The sequence below is a fragment of the Oncorhynchus masou genome, chromosome 24 (genome assembly GCF_036934945.1).
Source record: "Oncorhynchus masou masou isolate Uvic2021 chromosome 24, UVic_Omas_1.1, whole genome shotgun sequence".
Taxonomy (NCBI): domain Eukaryota; kingdom Metazoa; phylum Chordata; class Actinopteri; order Salmoniformes; family Salmonidae; genus Oncorhynchus; species Oncorhynchus masou.
This window is the reverse complement of record NC_088235.1, coordinates 48,158,762-48,180,166: the sequence shown is the minus strand read 5'-3', so window position 1 is coordinate 48,180,166 and position 21,405 is coordinate 48,158,762. Positions and strand designations below refer to the sequence as shown.

Sequence of the window (21,405 nt, the reverse complement as noted above, 5' to 3'; positions counted from 1 at the left end):
AGACTAGCATGAGGGCGTAACGGTACCATGGAAAGCCCCCACTGACAGCTGTCTGTAGGCATTTACAAGACAAGTGTCTACATGGTCTGCGGCCACTACTAATAGCAAGTGGTGTTATTATATATGTATGTGAAAGATACACATGGTGCATAGATGTGCATGCGTAATAAGGGAGATTACAGAGTGTGTTTGGGAATAGCATTAAGTGAATGTGGATGTGAATGTTGCGTGAGTGTGGAAAGGACGTGTTAATCTAATTTGAAATTTGGATAACAATTAGATTTAAATTTGGATAATAAGATGATTGAAATTTAGCTGTTAATTACAGAGTGAATGAGAGCTATCAGGGGACAAGCTCACGTGTGAAAGGGGTGAATTAATACCCCAACCAGTTCTGTGTGAGCTGAGAACTGAGATTTTTCGATCTATAATGTTATCTAAGGTTACCAAGAGATTCCGTCCACCGTAGTCTGGGACTACAAGCACGAGTGTTATTGAGCACGGGGTGTTTTATATGTATAGAAAGTAGCAGCAAGAGAACCGTTTAAGATACATATGGTCCATAGGATGTAACAAAATAATAATTGAAGATGCACATGGGGGGGGTGTGGATGTAAATACCTAGGTCCACCACCGCCAGTCGGATCTACAGCTAGAGGATAACATGTCTCAGGATCTCAATCAAGGATAACATGTCAAAGAGGATAAAATGGCTCATTAGTAATAAGGATAACATGTCTCAGAAGGTAACATGACTCATTAGAGATAACAAGGATAACATGACTCATTAGAGATAACAAGGATAACATCACTCATCAGTGGTGCTTGACAGTATAACGTTATGTATGTGGAGATATAAAAGAAGAAAGTACTATTCCTGAATATGCTGTTACTAGATAACACTAGTGTAAAGGAAGTGTAATGGGTTACTAGAGATAAAGTAACATGTGAAGAGCACAATTGGTTACTAGAGATTTGAAAAAGTAACAATATAAATAATAATAATATACAACTTGCACACCCACACCACGTAAGTGGTGTAAAAAGTATTAAGATAAATTAATAGTATAATGGATTACTAGATTTGATAAAGTAACAATGTATGAATGCATAATGGATTACGAGAGTTTAACTTGCTTGGTAGAGACTTAGTTAGGACAGAGCACGCCATCTAGACAGCGCCAGCCCAGGTATTGTGAAAGTTGATCCCAGAAACAGACTCTAGTCTCGAGAGCTACCTTAACCTCTCTTCGATATGTGGGACGGTAGCGTCCCACCTCGCCAACAGCCAGTGAAAGTTCAGGGCGCCAAATTCAAAACAACAAAAAATCTTATAATTAAAATTCCTCAAGCATACAAGTATTTTACACCATTTTAAAGATAAAATTCTCATTAATCCAGCCAAAGTGTCTGATTTCAAAAAGGCTTTACAGCGAAAGCACCACAAACAATTATGTTAGGTCACCACCAAGTCACAGAAAAACACAGCCATTTTTCCAGCCAAAGAGAGGAGTCACAAAAAGCACAAATAGAGTTAAAATGAATCACTAATCTTTGATGATCTTCATCAGATAACACTCATAGGAATTCTTGTTACACAATACATATATGTTTTGTTCGCTGAAGTGCATACTTATATAAAAAAATCGCACTTTACATTGGCGCCTTACGTTCAGTAGTTCTAAAACGTGATGATTGTGCAGAGAGCCACATCAATTTACAGAAATACTCATCATAAATGTTGATGAAAATACAAGTGTTAAACATGGAATTACAAATATACTTCTCCTTAATGCAACCGCTGTGTCAGATTCTTTTTTTTACGTTACGGACAAAGCAAACCATGCAATAATCTGAGTACAGTGTTCAGACAACAAAGCAGTCAAAAAGATATCCGCCATATTGTGTAGTCAACATTAGTCAGAAATATCATTATAAATATTCACGTACCTTTGATGACCTTCATCAGACTGCACTCCCAGGAATCCCAGTTCCACAATAAATGTTTGATTTGTTCGATAAAGTTCATAATTTATGTTAGGGCGTTTGGTAAACAAATTCAAACGCGCGTTCAGGTCCAGCCGAACGTCGGACAAAAAGTTCAACAAGTTATATTACAGGTCGTAGAAACTTGTCAAACTAAGTATAGAATCAACCTTTAGGATATTTTTATCATAAATGTTCAACAATGTTCCAACTGGAGAATTCCATTGTCTGTAGAAAAGCAATGGAACGAGAGTAAACTCTCTCGTGACCGCACCTCACGAGCATGTGGCACTCTGCCAGACACCTGACACCTGAAACAAAGTTATAAAGACTGTTGACATCTAGTGGAAGCCTTAGGAAGTGCAATATGACCCCATTTACACTGTATTTTGGAATGTCAAAGAGTTGAAAAACTACAAACCTCAGATTTCCCACTTCCTGGTTGGATTTTTCTCAGGTTTTCGCCTGCCATATGAGTTCTGTTATACTCACAGACATCATTCAAACAGTTTTAGAAACTTCAGAGTGTTTTATATCCAATACTACTAATAATATGCATATATTAACATCTGGGACAGAGTAGCGGGCAGTTTACCCTGGGCACCTTATTCATCCAAGCAACTCAATACTGCCCCCCTGTCACCAAGAAGTTAAAAAAGGAAGCTCCCTCCAAAGTTTCTCTTTAATTCTGAATTGGCTGATGTATTTTATGAATTCAGCGCATCACATGTTAATCTTAAAATAATAGACATTTAATAAGTGTGAAGCAGAAAGGGAATATCCAACAGAACTGTGAATATATAGAGTAACATTGTTAGGGTATACTAAAATCAAAACAATGCCTTCCAATATGGAGAAAGGTATCATGTTTACTTTGTTTTTGAACCTTGCAATAAGGGGGAAAGCAGAACATTGTTTAAGAGTGAACAGAGTGTATTAGCAGAAGAGATTGAGAAGGTCTTCCTATTGGGAAGAAGGGAGTCCGAGTTGACGGAAACAGATAGGGAGGCTAGAAAAAGTAACAAAGTGAATGATAATATTAGTGGCTTTCAGATAGCACTCTAATAATGCAAAGTCTTAATAATTTGAAGAATACATATTTCAATATAAGGTCACATGACGAACAGAGGGATTGAGCATTGGGACTGATATTAAATTAGAGGCCGCCATCTGGTGTTTGGGTTAGAGATACGTTTCCTGCGGAACAATTGATAGCAGCCAGTACTAACTGAACTCAAACAGGCTGTAGGGGACACTGTGGAAAAATTTGGGACAGAGGTATGAATAATTGAAGAGACATTTTTGACAATTTCCAACTATTATTACTCAATTCTATAGTTTGTGTAGCACAAATGATTTAAGTAAGAAGGTAATGTCATCTAAATCAATAATCTGTTTCCATTGCATGGAACTGTGTACAGAATTGAAGCAGATTCAAGTATACAGTTGAAGTCGGAAGTTTACATGCAACTTAGCCAAATACATTTAAACTCAGTTTTTCACAATTCCTGACATTTAATCCTAGTAAAAATTCTTTGTCTTAGGTCAATTAGGATCACCACTTTATTTTAAGAATGTGAAATGTAGAGACAATTATTTATTTCAGCTTTTATTTCTTTCATCACATTCCCAGTGGGTCAGAAGTTTACATACACTCAATTAGTATTGGGTAGCATTGCCTTTAAATTGTTTAACTTGGGTCAAACGTTTCGGTTAGACTTCCACAAGCTTCCCACAATAAGTTGGGTTACACCAGCTCTGCCATTCCTCCTGACAGAGCTGGTGTAACTGAGTCAGGTTTGAGGGCCTCCTTGCTCGCATACGCTTTTTCAGTTCTGCCCACAAATTTTCAATGGGATTGAGGTCAGGGCTTTGTGATGGCCACTCCAATACCTTGACTTTGTTGTCCTTAAGCCATTTTGCCACAATTTTGGAAGTATGCTTGGGGTCATAGTCCATTTGGAAGACCCATTTGCGACCAAGCTTTAACTTCCTGACTGATGTCTTGAGATGTTGCTTCAATATATCCACATAATTTGCCTGCCTCATCTATTTTGTGAAGTGCACCAGTCCCTCCAGCAGCAACGTACCCCCACAACATGATGCTGCCACCCCTGTGCTTCATGGTTGGGATGGTGTTCTTCAGCTTGCAAGCCTCCCCCATTTTCCTCCAAACATAACTATGGTCATTATGGCCAAACAGTTATATTTTTGTTTCATCAGACCAGGGGACATTTCTCCAAAAAGTACGATCTTTGTCCCCATGTACAGTTGCAAACCGTAGTCTGGCATTTTTATGGTGGTTTTGAAGCAGTGGCTTCTTCCTCGCTGAGAGGCCTTTCAGGTTATATCGATATAGGACTTGTTTTACTGTGGATATAGATACTTTTGTACCTGTTTCCTCCAGCATCTTCACAAGGCCCTTTGCTGTTGTTCTGGGATTGATTGCACTTTTCGGCCCAAAGAACGTTAAACTTTTGGCGACAGAACGCGTCTCCTTCCTGAGAAGTATGACGGCTGCATGGTCCCATGGTGTTTATACTTGCGTACTATTGTTTGTACAGATATACGTGGTACCTTCAGGCATTTGGAAATTGGAGGTCTACAAAAAAAATTCGGAGGTCTTTGCTCAAAGCAGAGCTGGAGGCAGCGAAAGCTGAGCGGAGGCGATATGAGGAGGCAGCACGGCAGTGCGACAGGTAGGAGAGGCAGCCGGGGGGCACACGAGGTGTGGAGCTAAGCCAGGTAGCAGACCTGAGCTCACTCCTCGTGCTTATTATAAGCAGCGTGTTACTGGTCAGGCACCGTGTTATGCGGTTAAGCGCACGGTGTCGCCAGTACATGTCCATAGCCCGGGGCGCTATAGGGCAGCCCCCCGAGAGTGTCATGCGAGTGCGGGCATCGAGCCAGGGCGTATGGTTCCTGCTCAGCGGGTCTGGTCACCGGTACGCAGTTTTGGTCCAGGGTATCCTGCACCGGCTCTGAGTGCTGTGTCTCCGGGGCGCTGGGAGGTTGCAGTGCGTCCTCTGCCTGCGCTCCGCTCGTGCCGGGCAAATGTGGGAGTGGAGCCGAAGGGAGAGGTGCGCGTAGTAAGCACTAGATCTCCCGTGCTTACCCACAGCCCGGTTCAACCTGTGCCTGCACTCTGGAGGGTCCGGGCTAGAATAGTTGTCCAGCCTTGGGAATTGGCGCCAAGGCTGCGCACCAGAGCTCCAGTGCTCCCCCACAGCCCGGTCCTTCAGGTGCCTCCTCCTAACACCAAGCCTCCTGAAGGTCTCCCCAGCCTGGTGGTTCCTGTGGCAGCCCCACGCACCAGGCTGTCTCTCTGTCTCCTCCCTGCAGGTGGTCCAGTCTGTTTGTTTTTCTATGATTTGGGTGTTTCGGCCGAGTATGGTTCTCAATCAGAGGCAGGTGTCATTAGTTGTCTCTGATTGAGAATCATACTTAGGTAGCCTGGGTTTCACTGTGTGTTTGTGGGTGATTGTTCCTGTCTCTGTGTCTGCTCCAGATAGGACTGTTTGGGGTTTTCACATTTCTTGTTTTTGTATTCAGTTGTTCATGTGTACATTTACGTATTAAAAGAACCATGGACACTTACCACGCCGCATATTGGTCCTCTGATCATTTTTGCCTCTCCTCTTCAGAAGAAGAGGAGGAAATCCCTTTCAGTAATGAAGCATATGTGTAACTGTATGAAGTGAAGGTCTTAAGCCATGGTTTTGCAAGTTGTATTGTACAACCCAGAATGAAGGGTTTGAAAGTGTCTTTGGTTTTATATGTTGATTTTGTTTACTTACTACTTTGATTGTAGATTTGAGCTTTAGTTTGATGATTATGAAGGAAATTAGTTAATTACTTCCATGAATCTAAGTATAACCTGTATTATGATTTATTAAAATGATGTATTTTGATACAGAGGCTAAAATCTAATGCTTACATTAAAATGTAATGATTATGGAATGTGATGGAACATTTTATCTTGTGAAAAGACAGCCTTGAAAATGTTAATCTTGTCTTAAATAATCCTTGGTTCCTACCTGTGTTTGGTAAAGATATGAGAGAGGAGATGGTGCTAGACACATGCCGGAACCAACCCTATGACCTACAGTATGCGGATGTAACATGTCTGTAACCAGTATACAAGAGATCTAATGGGACTGGAACCTCTCCAGTTAACTATTAATGATTAATTTAAGATTTAATTTCCATGACACCAGTCTATTCAGAGACCTGACATATGCTCTTCAGCAATCACTCAGAATGGTGGAACCTCTTCGAAAGATATGACAAGAACATCAAAGCAAAAGTGAACGACATTTGCAGGGCAATAGCCCCGGAGGACCACCGGAATGTTGTTGCGGGTTCTCTGGATGTGGTGCACCGCCTGGGTGGGCTGAGAGATGGGGAGAAAAACCAGCCACCGCGACCAGTGATCATGGGATTCATCTCTAGGACAGTAAGGGATCTGAAATGGAAAGTGCAAAGAAAAATGACTATTTAAAGTACAACAACCTGAGGTTCAAGGAGAACCTGACAGCATTTGATAAAGAATCTCAGAATAGTTTGTGGCTGATGATTGAGAGAGCAAGGAAGGAGGGGAAAAGTGCATACTTCGCGGGAGCCAAAGCTTTTGTTAATGAAAGGGAAATGTGTGCTGATACCTAGCTTGATGGCTACTGGATTTACCAAGGAAAATAACATTTTTTGTGTTTTTTTTGTTCGTTTTTTTATGGCAGCCATAGTCCCTGTGCCGAAGAACACTAAAGTAACCTGCCTAAATGACTACCGACCCGTAGCACTCACGTCTGTAGCCATGACATGCTTTGAAAGGCTGGTTATGGCTCACATCAACACCATTATCACAGAAACCCTAGACCCACTCCAATTTGCATACCGCACCAACAGATCCACAGATGATGCAATTTCTATTGCACTCCATACTGCCCCTTCCCACATGGAAAAAAGGAACACTTATGTGAGAATGCTATTCAGTGACTACAGCTCAGATTTCAACACCAAAGTACCATCAAAGGTCATCACTAAGCTAAGGACCCTGGGACTAAACACCTCCCTCTGCAACTGGATACTGGACTTCCTGAAGGGCCTCCCCCAGGTGGTATGGGTAGGTAACAACACATCCGCCACGCTGATCCTCAACACGGGGGCTCCTCAGGGGTGCGTGCTCAGTCCCCCCGTGTACTCCCTGTTCACTCATGACTGCACAGCCAGGCACGACTCCAACACCATCATTAAGTTTGCTGATGACACAACAGTGGTAGGCCTGATCACCAACAATGATGAGACAGCCTAGAGGGAGGAGGTCAGAGACCTGACCGTGTGGTGCAAGGACAACAACCTCTCCCTCGTTGTGATCAAGACAAAGGAGATGATTGTGGACTACAGGAGAAGGAGGACCGAATACGCCCCCATTCTCATCGATGGGGCTGTAGTGGAGCAGGTTGAGGCTTCAAGTTCCTTGGCGTCCACATCACCAACAAACGAACATGGTCCAAGCACACCAAGACAGTCGTGAAGAGGGCACAACAAAACCTATTCCCCCTCAGGAGACTGAAAAGATTTGGCATGGGTACTCAGATCCTCAAAGGGTTCTACAGCTGCACCATCAACAGCATCCTGACGGGTTGCATCACTGGCTGGTATGGCAACTGCTCGGCCTCTGACCACAAGGTACTACAGAGGGTAGTGCGTACGGCCCAATATTTCACCGGGGCCAAGCTTCCAGTACCTCTATACCAGGCAGAGTCAGAGAAAGGCCCTAAAAATTGTCAAAAACTCCAGACACCCTAGTCATAGACTGTTCTCTCTGCTACTGCACGGCAAGCGATACCGGAGCACAAAGTCTAGGTCCAAGAGGCTTCTAAACAGCTTCTACCCCCAAGCCATAAGACTCCTGAACAGCTAATCAAATGCCCCCCCCCCAACACTGCTGCTGCTGCTCTATTATTATTTATGCATAGCCACTTTCATAACTCTAACTACATGTACATATTTACCTCAATTACCTCGAAACCAGTGGCCCCTGCACATTGACACATTGACTCTGTACCGGTACCCCTGTATATAGCCCCGCTATTGTTATTTTCTGCTGCTCTTTAATTATTTGTTGTTCTTATCTCTCACTTGTTGTATGTATTTTCTTAAAACTGCATTGTTGGTTAAGGGTTTGTCAGTAAGCATTTCACTGTAAGGTCTAAACATTGTATTTGGCGCATGTGACGAATAAATTTGATTGGTCAATATTGGGTACATTTCCTATTCACAAATGCAAATGGTCTATATCAAAACGTAAACTTGTTGCATTATTAATATGATTTGTTTGTTTAGTATTCCTGGCAATGTAAATAGTTTGTATATATTCCTGTTTGCATGTGATTATTCCTCTTTTGTTTGTTATTAATAAAAAAATAATAAAAAATGCTACACTATCAGCCTCATGCCAAGAATATGCATAGCCATCTCGAGACAACTCCAATATAAAGGCTGCATTTCAAACTCATAAAAGACACACCCTATATTAATAATGATATAGTTATGTAAGTATACATGCAATCATAATTGACTGTAGCGCATATAGAGCACCCACCAGCTACCCGTGGCTGAAAACACAATGTCTGATGAGTATACACTTGTAGGGCAGAAAACACAATGTCTGATGAGTATACACTTGTAGGGCAACGGAGGAAGGAAGGACTGATTTTTAAATGGACCATCGGAAATCGGTATTTTTGGAGACCGATTTTATTTATTTTTTTACACCTTTATATAATCTTTATTTAATTGGACAAGTCAGTTCAGAACACATTCTTATTTTCAATGACGGCCTAGGAACGGTGGGTTAACGGCCTCGTTCAGGGGCAGAACGACAGATTTTCACCTTGTCAGCTCCGGGGACACAATCTTGCAACTTTACAGTTAACTAGTCCTTGTGCACTCCACAAGGACTAGTTAACTGTGCCTGTTACGCGAAGGCAGTAAGCCCAGGTAAGTTGCTAACTAGCATTAAACTTATCTTATAAAACAATCAATCAATCATAATCACTAGTTAACTACACATGGTTGATGATATTACTAGATATTATCTAGCTTGTCCTGCATTGCATATAATTTGACTGAGCATACAAGTATCTGACTGAGTGGTGGTAGGCAGAAGCAGGCACGTAAACATTCATTCAAACAGCACTTTCGTGCGTTTTGCCAGCAGCTCTTCATTGTGCGTCAAGCATTGTGCTGTTTATGACTTCAAGTCTATCAACACGTGCTAATAGCGTTTCAAACGTCACTCACTCCGAGCCTATGGTTGTTCCCCTTGCTCTGTAGGGGTAACCCGGGTTCGAGGGTGGCTGTTGTCGTTGTGTTCCTGGTTTGAGCCCAGGGAGGAGCGAGGAGAAGGACTGAAGCTATACTGTTACACTGGCAGTATTAAAGTGCATATAAGAACATCCAATAGTCAAAGGTTAATGAAATACAAATGGTATAGAGGGAAATAGTCCTGTAATTCCTATAATAACTACAACCTAAAACTTCTTACCTGGGTATATTGAAGACTCATGTTAAAAGGAACCACCAGCTTTCATATGTTCTGAGAAAGGAAATTAAACGTTAGCTTTCTTACATGGCACTTTTACTTTCTTCTCCAACACTTTGTTTTGGCATTATTTAAACCAAATTGAACATGTTTCATTATTTATTTGAGGCTAAATTGATTTTATGTATTATATTAAGTTAAAATAAGTGTTCATTCAGTATTGTTGTAATTGTCATTATTACAAATAAATAAATAAAAATCGGCCGATTAATCGGTATCGCCTTTTTTTGGTCCTCCAATAATCGGTATCGGTATTGGCGCAGAAAAATCATAATCGGTCGACCTCTACTTATATTAACTATATAATTATTCATATACTCCTACTGTATGATAGCTAGCAAATCAATTAGCTAAATAATGTTAACCTGCCTAGCTGGAACTTCTGAAGAAGGAAAATATTTTATTTCTACAATTTCCAAAAGCTAACCAAACAAAAACGTAATTACTTTTACGAGGCGTTTTTATGCATCATGTGTATTAGTAGCACAATGTCTAGCACATTTACATTCGTTTTTACTTACACTTGTATGTTGAGGTTTTAAGTTTTTGCGGTCTTTTCTTAGCTGGTGTACAATAATCTCAAATTTAATTATGGGGTGTTTCTGGCCCCGAAGTGAATATAATTGCAAACTCAATCAAAAACAAGGGCTGAAGGCCTTACATTGCGAACTTCCCTTGTTTGGCTAATCGTCAGGACCAACGTCCAAGTTGGTGACGGGGATTGCCCCAAGGGCATAAATCGAGGGTGTGTCTTTTATGAGTTTGAAACGCAGCCAGTGTGTGTGTGTCTTAAGTGTTTGGAATGCAGCCAAAGTGGGTTTTTCTCAAAGTTGCCAGGAAGTCACGGTGTCCTACTCATATCAGTACACTTGTAACAACCTAAAGCGCTGGGAAGTGCCAAGATGGTGGCTTGAACAGACGCTTTTTTACCGAGCTCCGTACCAAACTTCAAGAAAAAGATTGTGAAAAAAACAAAACAAGTTTACAGTCATTACTATTTTTATTTGTTCAAGATATAAGACCTTTCCTGTGACTGGAATAATAATTGGAGAATTTATTTTGGCATGTCCATGCAAAGTTGTGAAAAAAATAAAGGAAGAAGTTAGCCGTTCTATTGCTAATCAACAAGAGAGAAACGTGCTTATAGACAACTGCCATAACTACACTTGCCCTATGGATAATATCATGCTTTCGAATGCTGTTGAAGATGACGAATTCCCCTCTTTACCGGTTACTCCATGCAAACCTCCACCCTCCAAAAAAACAACATGAACTCTGACATCGTGGCTACTCTCTCCTTACTCATCAACTCCAGGTGTGACGCCATTGAGAAAATGGTAGGCGCGAACACCATGGTTATTGAAGGCTTGAAAAAGACTGTGGAGTTTGCATGAGATGAAATCAAGGATGTGAAAACGAGAGTGGCAAAAGTTGAAAAAAGGGTGGAAAGGTGGAAAAGAATAACAATGTCTACCATAGACATCTCACTGATCTGGAACAATACACAAGATGATGGAACCTGAGACTCTACGGCGTGCCAGAGGTGGAGAATGAAGATGTGCGAGGAGAGGCCTTCCGCATCTGCCAAGAAGTTTTGCCTGCAGAGAAGAACAAAGTTGGTGATTCCATCGATGTTGAGCATCGCCTCGGAAAGAAGCAACAGCAAACGATTCAAGACTTAGGGGTATCATCATCCTCTTCACTGCCAGATTCTACAGGGATGCTGTCTGGAAAGCTGCTAGGAACGACGCCTTCCTTCAGAGCCATGGTCTGCGTTTCGCCGAGCATCTCAGCCCAGAGCACATAGAAAGAAGGAACAAGTTGTGACCAACGATCAAGAAAGCACGAAATGAGGGAAAGGCTGCTTACTTCGTCGGAGGACGAGGCTCCATCAACGGTTCAGAAATCCATATTCCTCCCTAAAATCTCACTAGAATGAACAGGTTGATGGTTTCAGCCATGGTATTCTCATTTTCCTTATGTTGCATCAGGTGACTATTTTTCAGGAACACTCAGGTATTTCAATTAGTTTATTCTTGTATGACCAGAAGACCTATTTTGTTTACAAACTTACAAAGAAGATTGAAAGCTGTATTTATTTTTGATGTATACAGTAACTAAGATACTGTTTTAAAGGGCATACAGGTCTGCTCTGACTTTACACGGTTATTGTTCTATTTAGTTATTAACACTTATTTCCAAAAAAGGTCTGAGGAACTTTTATATGTAAAACATGTTTTATTCAATTATTTTATTATCAGTTTTCATATGCACTTAAAATAGTAGGTACCCTTTTATTTAAATTATTGTTTGTTATTTTATTTCTCAGAAAAGTTCCTGATTACACCAAAGAGGGTTTTTAGTCTCTCTTACTACAATAACCATTGGTTTGGTCTTGAACATAATTTTCAGTTGAGGTGAATTTCAAATTTCAAAATACCTTTGGTGGTAATATTCTACACTCAGATTGTGACCCCTTTGATCACTTTATTTGTCTTGTGATCAGTTACTACTTGCAAAAATAATTAAAGAAGTCCTGGATGGAATCATTGATGAAACACAGTCTGGCTTCATGAGGAACAGACATATTTCTAACAATGTCAGACTAGTATTAGACGTACTTGACTACTCAGACCTAATAACTGAGGATAGCTTCATATTATATTTAGATTTTTATAAAGCATTTGACACAGTAGAGCATCAGTTTCTCTTCCACTCCCTTGAGAGATTTGGCTTTGGGGATTTCTTCTGTAAGGCTATTAAGACTCTATGCAAATGGTAACAGCTCTATCAAATTGAAATATGGCACCTCACCTAGATTTGAGTTAAAGAGAGGAATTAGGCAAGGTTGTCCTATCTCTCCATACCTGTTTTTATTAATCAAATCAAATCAAATTTTATTTGTCACATACACATGGTTAGCAGATGTTAATGCGAGTGTAGCGAAATGCTTGTGCTTCCAGTTCCGACAATGCAGTAATAACCAACAAGTAATCTAACTAACAATTCCAAAACTAATATCTTATACACAGTGTAAGGGGATAAAGAATATGTACATAAAGATATGAATGAGTGATGGTGCAGAGCAGCATAGGCAAGATACAGTAGATGGTATTGAGTACAGTATATACATATGAGATGAGTATGTAAACAAAGTGGCATAGTTAAAGTGGCTAGTGATACATGTATTACATAAGGATGCAGTAGATGATAGAGTACAGTATATACGTATACATATGAGATGAATAATGTAGGGTATGTAAACATTATATTAGGTAGCATTGTTTAAAGTGGCTAGTGATATATTTTACATCCTTTCCCATCAATTCCCATTATTGAAGTGGCTGGAGTTGAGTCAGTGTGTTGGCAGCAGCCACTCAATGTTAGTGGTTGCTGTTTAACAGTCTGATGGCCTTGAGATAGAAGCTGTTTTTCAGTCTCTCGGTCCCAGCTTTGATGCACCTGTACTGACCTCGCCTTCTGGATGATAGCGGGGTGAACAGGCAGTGGCTCGGGTGGGTGTTGTCCTTAATGATCTTTATGGCCTTCCTGTAACATCGGGTGGTGTGGGTGTCCTGGAGGGCAGGTAGTTTGCCCCCGGTGATACGTTGTGCAGACCTCACTACCCTCTGGAGAGCCTTACGGTTGTGGGCGGAGCAGTTGCCGTACCAGGCGGTGATACAGCCCGCCAAGATGTTCTCGATTGTGCATCTGTAGAAGTTTGTGAGTGTTTTTGGTGACAAGCCGAATTTCTTCAGCCTCCTGAGGTTGAAGAGGCGCTTCTGCGCCTTCTTCACGATGCTGTCTGTGTGAGTGGACCAATTTAGTTTGTCTGTGATGTGTATGCCGAGGAACTTAAAACTTACTACCCTCTCCACTACTGTTCCATCAATGTGGATAGGGGGGTGTTCCCTCTGCTGTTTCCTGAAGTCCACAATCACCCAACTTCTTGCAAATTCTTTAAATATTAGTCCTGTACAAGGTATTTCCATAGCTGGTAAATAAATTATTATAAGCCAGCTGGCTGATGACACTACACTTTTTCTGAAAGATGCTAACCAAATTCCCATATCGATCAATGTGATACAATCCTTTTCCAAAGCGTCTGGTCTATATCTTTAACATTAATAAATGTAAACTCATGGCTGTCAAAGATTGTGTGACACCTTCATATTATGGTATTCCAGTAAAAGAAGAACTTACATATTTAGGCATAACCATTACAAAGGATAAGAAGTCTAGAGGCTTACTACATTTTAACCCTCTTATTAAAAAACCCAGAAGAAGCTAAATCAATGGCTACAGAGAGACTTATCTTTAAAAGGTAGAGTCCTAATAACCAAGGCCGAAGGTATCTCTAGACTAACATATGGCACTCTATCTTTATACCTTGACAGTAAAATAAGAAAGGAGATAGACCAGATGCTTTTCAACTTTCTTTGGAGAAACCGTACCCATTACATTAGGAAAACTGTTGTAATGAACACTTATGAGAATGGTGGACTGAATTTTCTGGACTTTACTACTTTAAATAATAATTTTAAGATCAATTGGATAAAACAATTCCTAAGAAGACCCACTTCTATCTGGAATTTTATTCCTCATTGTGTCTTCTCTAATTTTGGTGGCCTAAACTTCATGTTGTCCTTAATTTATAAACACCATTTTTCTCCACACAGATATTATATATGGAATAATCGGGATATATTGTATAAAAATACTTCTTTGTTTTTAGAATATTGGTTCCGAAATAATATCCTATTGGTGAGCCAACTGATAAATGCAGAGGGTCTTTTACTCAGTTATGAGGAATTCTTATCACTTTACAAGGTTCCTGTAACACCTAAAGATTTTGCAATTGTTTTAGATGCCATTCCCTCAGGTGTTGCTCTGTTATTCAGGAACGTGTCAAGACCTGACCCTCAGAGCCTACCTTCTATTGACCCTGTTGACTAATCAGTAGGAAAGATTTGTTTCTCTTTTGGTCAATTCAACAACAGAGCGATACAAACCTTGTTTCAGCATGATGTTGTATCTATTCCTTATGTCATGCCTTATTGGAATGGATTTATTGATCATATCTGTTGGGGAAAAGATTGTATGTTGCCACACACATACAGTGGGGCAAAAAAGTATTTAGTAAATTCATTCATTAAAAATCCTACAATGTGATTTTCTGGATTTTTTTTCTTCTCATTTTGTCTGTCATAGTTGAAGTGTACCTATGATGAAAATTACAGGCCTCTCTCATATTTTTAAGTGGGAGAACTTGCACAATTGGTGGCTGACTAAATACTTTTTTGCCCCACTGTATATATTTTTTAAACAACCTAAATCGTTACGAAACTTCTACCCGTCCCTGAGAGGTAAAAGAAAAAAAAAAAGGAAAAAAACGCCACCTGCTGGAGGGAAACAGATTTTCCGTCGAGTTGGGCCACTTCCTTTGCCTCTACCGCACTGTCGGAATCCAGAAAATTAAGGGTCGCTTCCGGACACGGTAGACTCCTCCTCACCACTGTCTGAGATGCACATTATGGAGTTCAATGAAAAAAATATGATTTTAACGGCCCGACAGTTAATAACATATAATTTCTTATTAATTTACTTGGAAATTATGACTATTTTAAATTCCATTCAAAAATGTATTTGAAGAATATTTATGCCATCATGTGCAACGCTAATTACCATGCCCAATGAAGACACTGTTCTGGTTCGAATTGGTAGCCAGTAAACGCGATATTTTACTGAATGAGCAACATTCCATTGATATTTGGTTGCTCATCGTCACTAGCTTATACATAACCATTCCCAGGTAGGCCTACAGTAGGGGAGGCTGTGTTCATTGCTCTCAGCTGACTAACATTTTCACAACCCTACGCAGGAGATTTGTGTGGGGAATTCTTGCTATTTTGCATGACATCATCATGCAAATACAGGTAAACTATATATTTATGCGAGATTACATGCATCAGTAGCTCGAAATAGATCATGGTGTAATATAAAACACCATGGAGCTGTGTATTGGGAGCAGCAGCCTGGCTAACTTGCTAGCTAACGTTAGTGGTGATGAGCCATGCATGGGGTAGGAAGAAATTCTAGCAGCGTTAGCTAATAGTTAGCCTTTTAAAAATGACCTGTTACATTTACAACAAGCTGTTAATATCGAGAGCCCTTATGTGCCGTCGCTTAGCTAAATACTTTAATTGTATTTACATGATTCTGCCGTCAACCATATTCATCTATTGTTGGCTGGTTGTTGGTAAGGATCTGCAGGCCACTTCGTTTTACGAAGGTAGGCTTTTGCAACCTTAGTTGTCAGTAAGGTGACATATTGAATAAATGAAACAGCCAATTGGTTTTGATTTAAACAAATGTAGGTTTGATTTAATAGCCTATTGTTGAATATTAATCCATTGCAGTAATATATGCATGAGATATCAGTCTTGTCATTTTTTTATTTGACCTTTATTTAACTAGGCAAGTCAGTTAAGAACAAATTCTTATTTTCAATGACAGCCTATGAACAGTGGGTTAACTGCCTTGTTCAGGGGTAGAACGACAGATGTTTACCTTATCAGCTCGGGGATTCGATCTTGCAACCTTTCAGTTACTAGTCATATGCTCTAACTACTAGACTACCTGCCGTCGTCAGTCTACTGTAGTTGGATTACGTATATCAGTCATATATCAGCTGACTGTAACCATTGTGTGTTTAGCTTTCAGGTTGTAGGTGAAATGCAGGCGAAGGTATGCGCCAGGAGGACCTCTCTCATCACTGAGAATGGGCAGGCTTGTGGGGCATCTGCGGACTCCCAGCTCCCATTTAGGTGCCCTCGGTGTGGGGAGCGTGAGAGGTTCAATAGCCTGGCCTCCTTGAGAGACCACCTGGAATACAGCCACAGCTACTACCACACCATGCACGAGCTGAGCCTCCCGACCCGCAGGGGGCACTCTCACCCAGAGAGAGTCCTGCATGTGCGCTCCCTGAGTGACACACGAGAGGTCACTAGCTGCATAGAGAGGTGTCGTACGCATAGTGTGGGGACGCAGGTAGCGGAGGAGATACAGACTGAAGAAGAGGCCCGTAAAGATGATTTAAAATTCAACAAGTTCAGCCCTGGGACAGATCATATCCCATTTCCATTTGACAACCCTCCAGACCCAGGCAGCAAGCCTGAGGCGGTGTCCCCAGAGTGGAGTGTCTGTGCTGGGGAGGTGTCGGTCAGGCGCAGGCTTGCCAAGGTCCTGCTGGCAGCGGACAGCACCATGCAGAGGAGGCTGCACAGGGTCAGCACGGAGCTGGCCCAGACGGACACAGAGCTGCTGTGTGAGCGTGCCCACTCCCAGCACCTGGCCCAGGAGAGGCAGGAGGTTCAGGAGCGGGAGAGGGCGCTGAGCCACCAGGTGGACATGGCCGTGATGGTGATCGCCACACTAAAGGAGCAGCTGAACGAGTCAGAGTATGAGCTGGAGAGGAGAGAACAGTGAGTAGTGTCTGAGCCAGTAACTCAGTCTTAACATTTCCTTACGGTATTGTTAGTCATAATCATGAGGTCAAATGGCAGACAGTACACTAATCTGGTAACTCCTTAGATTGTTGCTGTTGCTGATGGAATTATTGTAATTTTGGCAGTAGCAATATTCTTTAGCATGTTACTAGATACACCCCCCATTGTCGTCGCCCCCCCCCCCCAAGTCTTGAAGTTGTATCTCTGTTTTGTTTTTGTTTTTTTCAGAGAAGTCATCACCATTCAGAATTTTCTGGAGGCTGCAGCCCAGCATGAGATATGTGGTAAAGTTCGGATCCAACGTTTCATTGAGAACCTGCTCAAACGCATCGCCCTGGCTGAGAGGCTACTGGAGTACTATCAGAGCTCACCCAGTCCACCAACCTACACCGATTACATGGTACTGTACTATATCGAGCCTGTTTCCTACTACTGACAGCAATGTGTTTACAATGACAGATTCCTTTTCAAAGTATTTTCTGGCAGCTGCTCTTACTTGTTTTTAGATGGCAACGGAAAGACGGTTAGGGAGAGACTAGAGAATATCATAATTGTTACACATTTGAACCCTTGTGAGACCTGCCGATCGTAACTGGCCTCCCAGATTCAGTTGTGGAGTTGAGAGGAAGCCTATGCAGATATGTTTTCTTCCTCTGTATTTATGTAGAAAAGGGAAACATGATGACCTTCCAAACATTCCAGAACTGGATAATATCAGCTTTTGAGTTTTGGTGTAAACAGTATAAATACCTGACATATTTTCATCTCCCCTGCAGCACCAGACAGCTGAAAATGGACCTCATAGAATAACCAAAAGCAGGCGAGTTTGTGAACTTCATTTTTCTACTGTTGATATACATGATCTATGTTTTCCATAGTTGGGCGCATGAGCTTTGGGCTGTGCCTTAGTGTCTCACTTTGATTACAATGATGAGTTTCCAGTTTCAAAGGTTAGAACATGGTTACATATAAATTATACATAGGGATCCCTTGTCGCAAATGAGATTTTGTGTCCTCATTCATTTGTGATGATTCTGAGTTTTATCTTCTCCACTAATCCTGAGTCTGTCATCGTTACCTGCTGCCTGTTGAAGCATTGGTTTTGTCTGAGGTTTGTTGCACTGTCCCCTGATTCTAGGTCAGCAGGTTATCAGCTGTCACAGTCCTGTCCCCAGGAGGGTAGAACGCACCCATCCCAGTTAGGACGGGCGTTCCCCAAAGGCCCTAGTGAGAGAGTGGGTAACTCTGGCTACTTCAGACCTGACCGCAGGGATGAAGCCTGGACCCAGCGCCGCAGATCAGCTGGATTTGAGGACTAGGTAACCTGACCAGGGCCGACAAATGAATGTATATATGATAAGTATTTACTGAATGTATAGATAATACTGAGCAGGGGATGCTTTATGGCCATGTGTACGCTAGTTTTTGCTCCATTCTGTCCTAGAGGTAGCTACTGTCCTAGTTTCAATTTTGGAAGTACTGTAGTAACTTGATGGATAGGTATTTCTGATCCTCATTGGTGTTTTAATTAGTATTAAATCATATTATTGATAGGTGTAGATCTAATAAAATACAGAATTGTATACAAAAAAAAACTAGATGGTGGAGTTGTTAAATGCCCACTCCAGTAGAAATCCACTTTTGAGGTGAAAGATGGCCAGAGCTTACCCAAGATGTTGCACAACAAGTTAAGTCAATAAGTCATCATATTAGTCAAAGTACGATATATTTGGGCTTTAAGTGACACATCCAAACTTCCCACTTCTTGCAAATCTTTGTGAATGTTGTATCTCTTCCTTTGATATGACATAAAAATTATTTTCAGCCTATGTTTCAGGGCTGGGTTTTATTTGAATGTTACCACCCACTAGCATGGCATTGTTTAGAGCTTTGGCCAGAATCAAAAGGTCGCTGGTTCGAATACCCGAGCCGGCCAGGTGAAAAACCTGTCTGTGCCCTTGAACAAGGCACTTAACCCTAATTTGCTCCAGGAGCACTGTACTACTATGACTGACCCTGTAAAACAACACATTTCACTGCACCTATCTGGTGAATGTGACAAAAACATTTATTTTATTTTTATTAATCAGAAACAGCTGCAAAGTTATTCCTCTTTGTGACTGAGATGAGCTAAACAGTATTGTGTCCAATTGGCTGGCTGAGCCATTGAGCAAATTTAAATAGGGGTACAAACATTTTTCCACCTCCACTTTTTTTTTTACCAGGAAACTATCATAATCCATTGGATAATTCGTACATTTTCACTTTTTTTAAATATTTTTTTTAGCTAGTCTGTATTTAAAATCGGACCATTTTATAAATGGTATAATTGCGTGATATAATAGCATAGTAAACCACAATTACTATCCAGATAATGAAAAGGCACCCGCAAAATAAAATGAAAGGACTTTATAGTTTCATGTCATTTGCGGTGTGCATGAGCAAAGTCATTGTAGCCTATCACTTCACTTTATGAGCATGGGCTGACATGGCTTTGCTGTACTGAAGCCTGCTAGCAGCCTAAAGTTCCTACTAAAGGTTGCACCGTGTCTATTACAATGTAGAAAAACGCATATCGGCTATCTTTCCATATTTATACATATTAGCAGAGCTTCGTCTTATTCTTTCTAACTATTTCTATCGCGGATTCGCGGATGTAATTTATGGAAGGTGCCAAAAATTTTGAGATAACAATAGATGGTGAAGTCAAAAATAGGCTAGTGATTTCCGTCTGTGGCGAAGTTTTCCATAAATGATTGCTTATGACAAATCCAGGTCCAGAACCAGCCATAGAGCCAGCTTGCAAATCTTTTGAATAGTTAAAAAATAGTTAATAGTTTAAATATATATATACATACATACATACATACATACATACATACATACATACATACATACATACATACATACATACATACATTGTCATTCTTCGGAGGAACCTAATGTGTATTTCCTTTCTAGGACAGGAGATTACGTCGATATAGTGGCGGCAACTTCCTTTTGGGGGGGGGGTCCTTTAAACTCAAGGTCAAATGCAGACTTTTTTTATCTCAATATCAAATCATCTATCAGTAACAATTAGGTACGTCAATGTGACTGTTTTCAATTAAAATGGTAAAAAAAACTAACAAATTGCTTCTGAGCAAAAAGCCATTTTATAAGTAAGACTCCATTCTGGCTCTAACCAGAATGGAAAGAGGAGGGGAAGGCCCTGGTGCACAACTGAGCAAGAGGACAAGTAAATTAGTGCCTACTTTGAGAAACTGAAGCCTCACAAGTCCTCAACTGGCAGCTTCATTAGATAGTACCTGCAAAACACCAGTCTCAACGTTGAAAATGCAACTCCGGAATGCTGGCCTTCCATGCAGAGTTGCAAAGAAAAAGCCATATCTCAGTTTGGCCAATAAAAAGAAAAGATTAAGATGGGCAAAAGATCAGACACTGGACAGAGGAACTCTGCCTAGAAGGCCAGCTTCCCGGAGTCGCCTCTTCACTGTTGACGTTGAGACTGGTGTTTTGCAGGTACTATTTAATGGAGCTGCCAGCTGAGGACTTGTGAGGCATCCGTTTCTCGAACTTCACACTCTAATGTACTTGTCCTCTTGCTCAGTTGTGCACCGGGGCCTCCCACCTCTTTCTATTCTGGTTAGAGCCAGTTTGCGCTGTCCTGTGAAGGGAGTAGTACACAAGCATTGTACGAGATCTTCAGTTTTTTGACAATTTCTCGCATGGAATAGAACAAGAATAGACTGACGAGTTTCAGATTAAATTTTTTGTTGTTGTTTTTCTGGCCATTTTGAGCATGTAATCGAACCCACAAATGCTGATGCTCCAGATACTCAACTAGTCTAAAGAAGGCCAGTCTTAATGCTTCTTTAATAAGGACAACCGTTTTTAGCTGTGCGTTCATAATTGCAAATGGGTTTTCTAATGATCAATTAGCCTTGTAAAATTATAAACTTGGATGAGCTAACACAATTTGCCATTGGAACACAGGAGTATTGGTTGCTGATAATGGGCCTATGTAAATATTCCATAAAAAATGTGCCGTTTCCAGCTACAATAGGCATTTACAACATTAATAATGTCTACACTATTTCTGATCAATTTGATGTTATTTTAATGGGCAAAAAATGTGCTTTTCTCTAAAAAGTAAGGACATTTCAAAGTGAACCCAAACTTTTGAACGTGTGTGTATGTATGTGTATATACACTGCTCAAAAAAATAAAGGGAACACTAAAATAACACATCCTAGATCTGAATGAATGAAATATTCTTATTAAATACTTTTTTCTTTTACATAG

The 21,405-nt window shown here is 40.8% G+C and overlaps 1 protein-coding gene across 1 annotated transcript; it reads left to right on the top strand.

Annotated features, from left to right (window-relative positions):
- Window positions 1–15,070: 15,070 nt before the first annotated feature.
- On the top strand, window positions 15,071–20,327 carry LOC135512279 (protein ZNF365-like). The gene is made up of 5 exons (XM_064934126.1): window positions 15,071–15,528; window positions 16,309–17,076; window positions 17,329–17,500; window positions 17,877–17,920; window positions 18,239–20,327. The coding sequence occupies exons 1-5, from the start codon at window positions 15,506–15,508 to the stop codon at window positions 18,417–18,419; spliced, it is 1,188 nt and encodes a 395-aa protein (XP_064790198.1). The 5' UTR covers window positions 15,071–15,505; the 3' UTR covers window positions 18,420–20,327.
- The last annotated feature ends 1,078 nt before the right edge of the window (window positions 20,328–21,405 follow it).

What these genes read in the sequence shown, in the direction of transcription:
- LOC135512279 (XM_064934126.1), top strand. Translation starts at nt 15,506, where the DNA reads ATGACATCATCATGCAAATACAG. An exon ending in GAGCTGGAGAGGAGAGAACA is followed by an intron (nt 17,077 to 17,328) that starts GTGAGTAGTGTC and finishes TGTTTTTTTCAG; the next exon opens with AGAAGTCATCACCATTCAGA. An exon ending in CATAGAATAACCAAAAGCAG is followed by an intron (nt 17,921 to 18,238) that starts GCGAGTTTGTGA and finishes CCCTGATTCTAG; the next exon opens with GTCAGCAGGTTATCAGCTGT.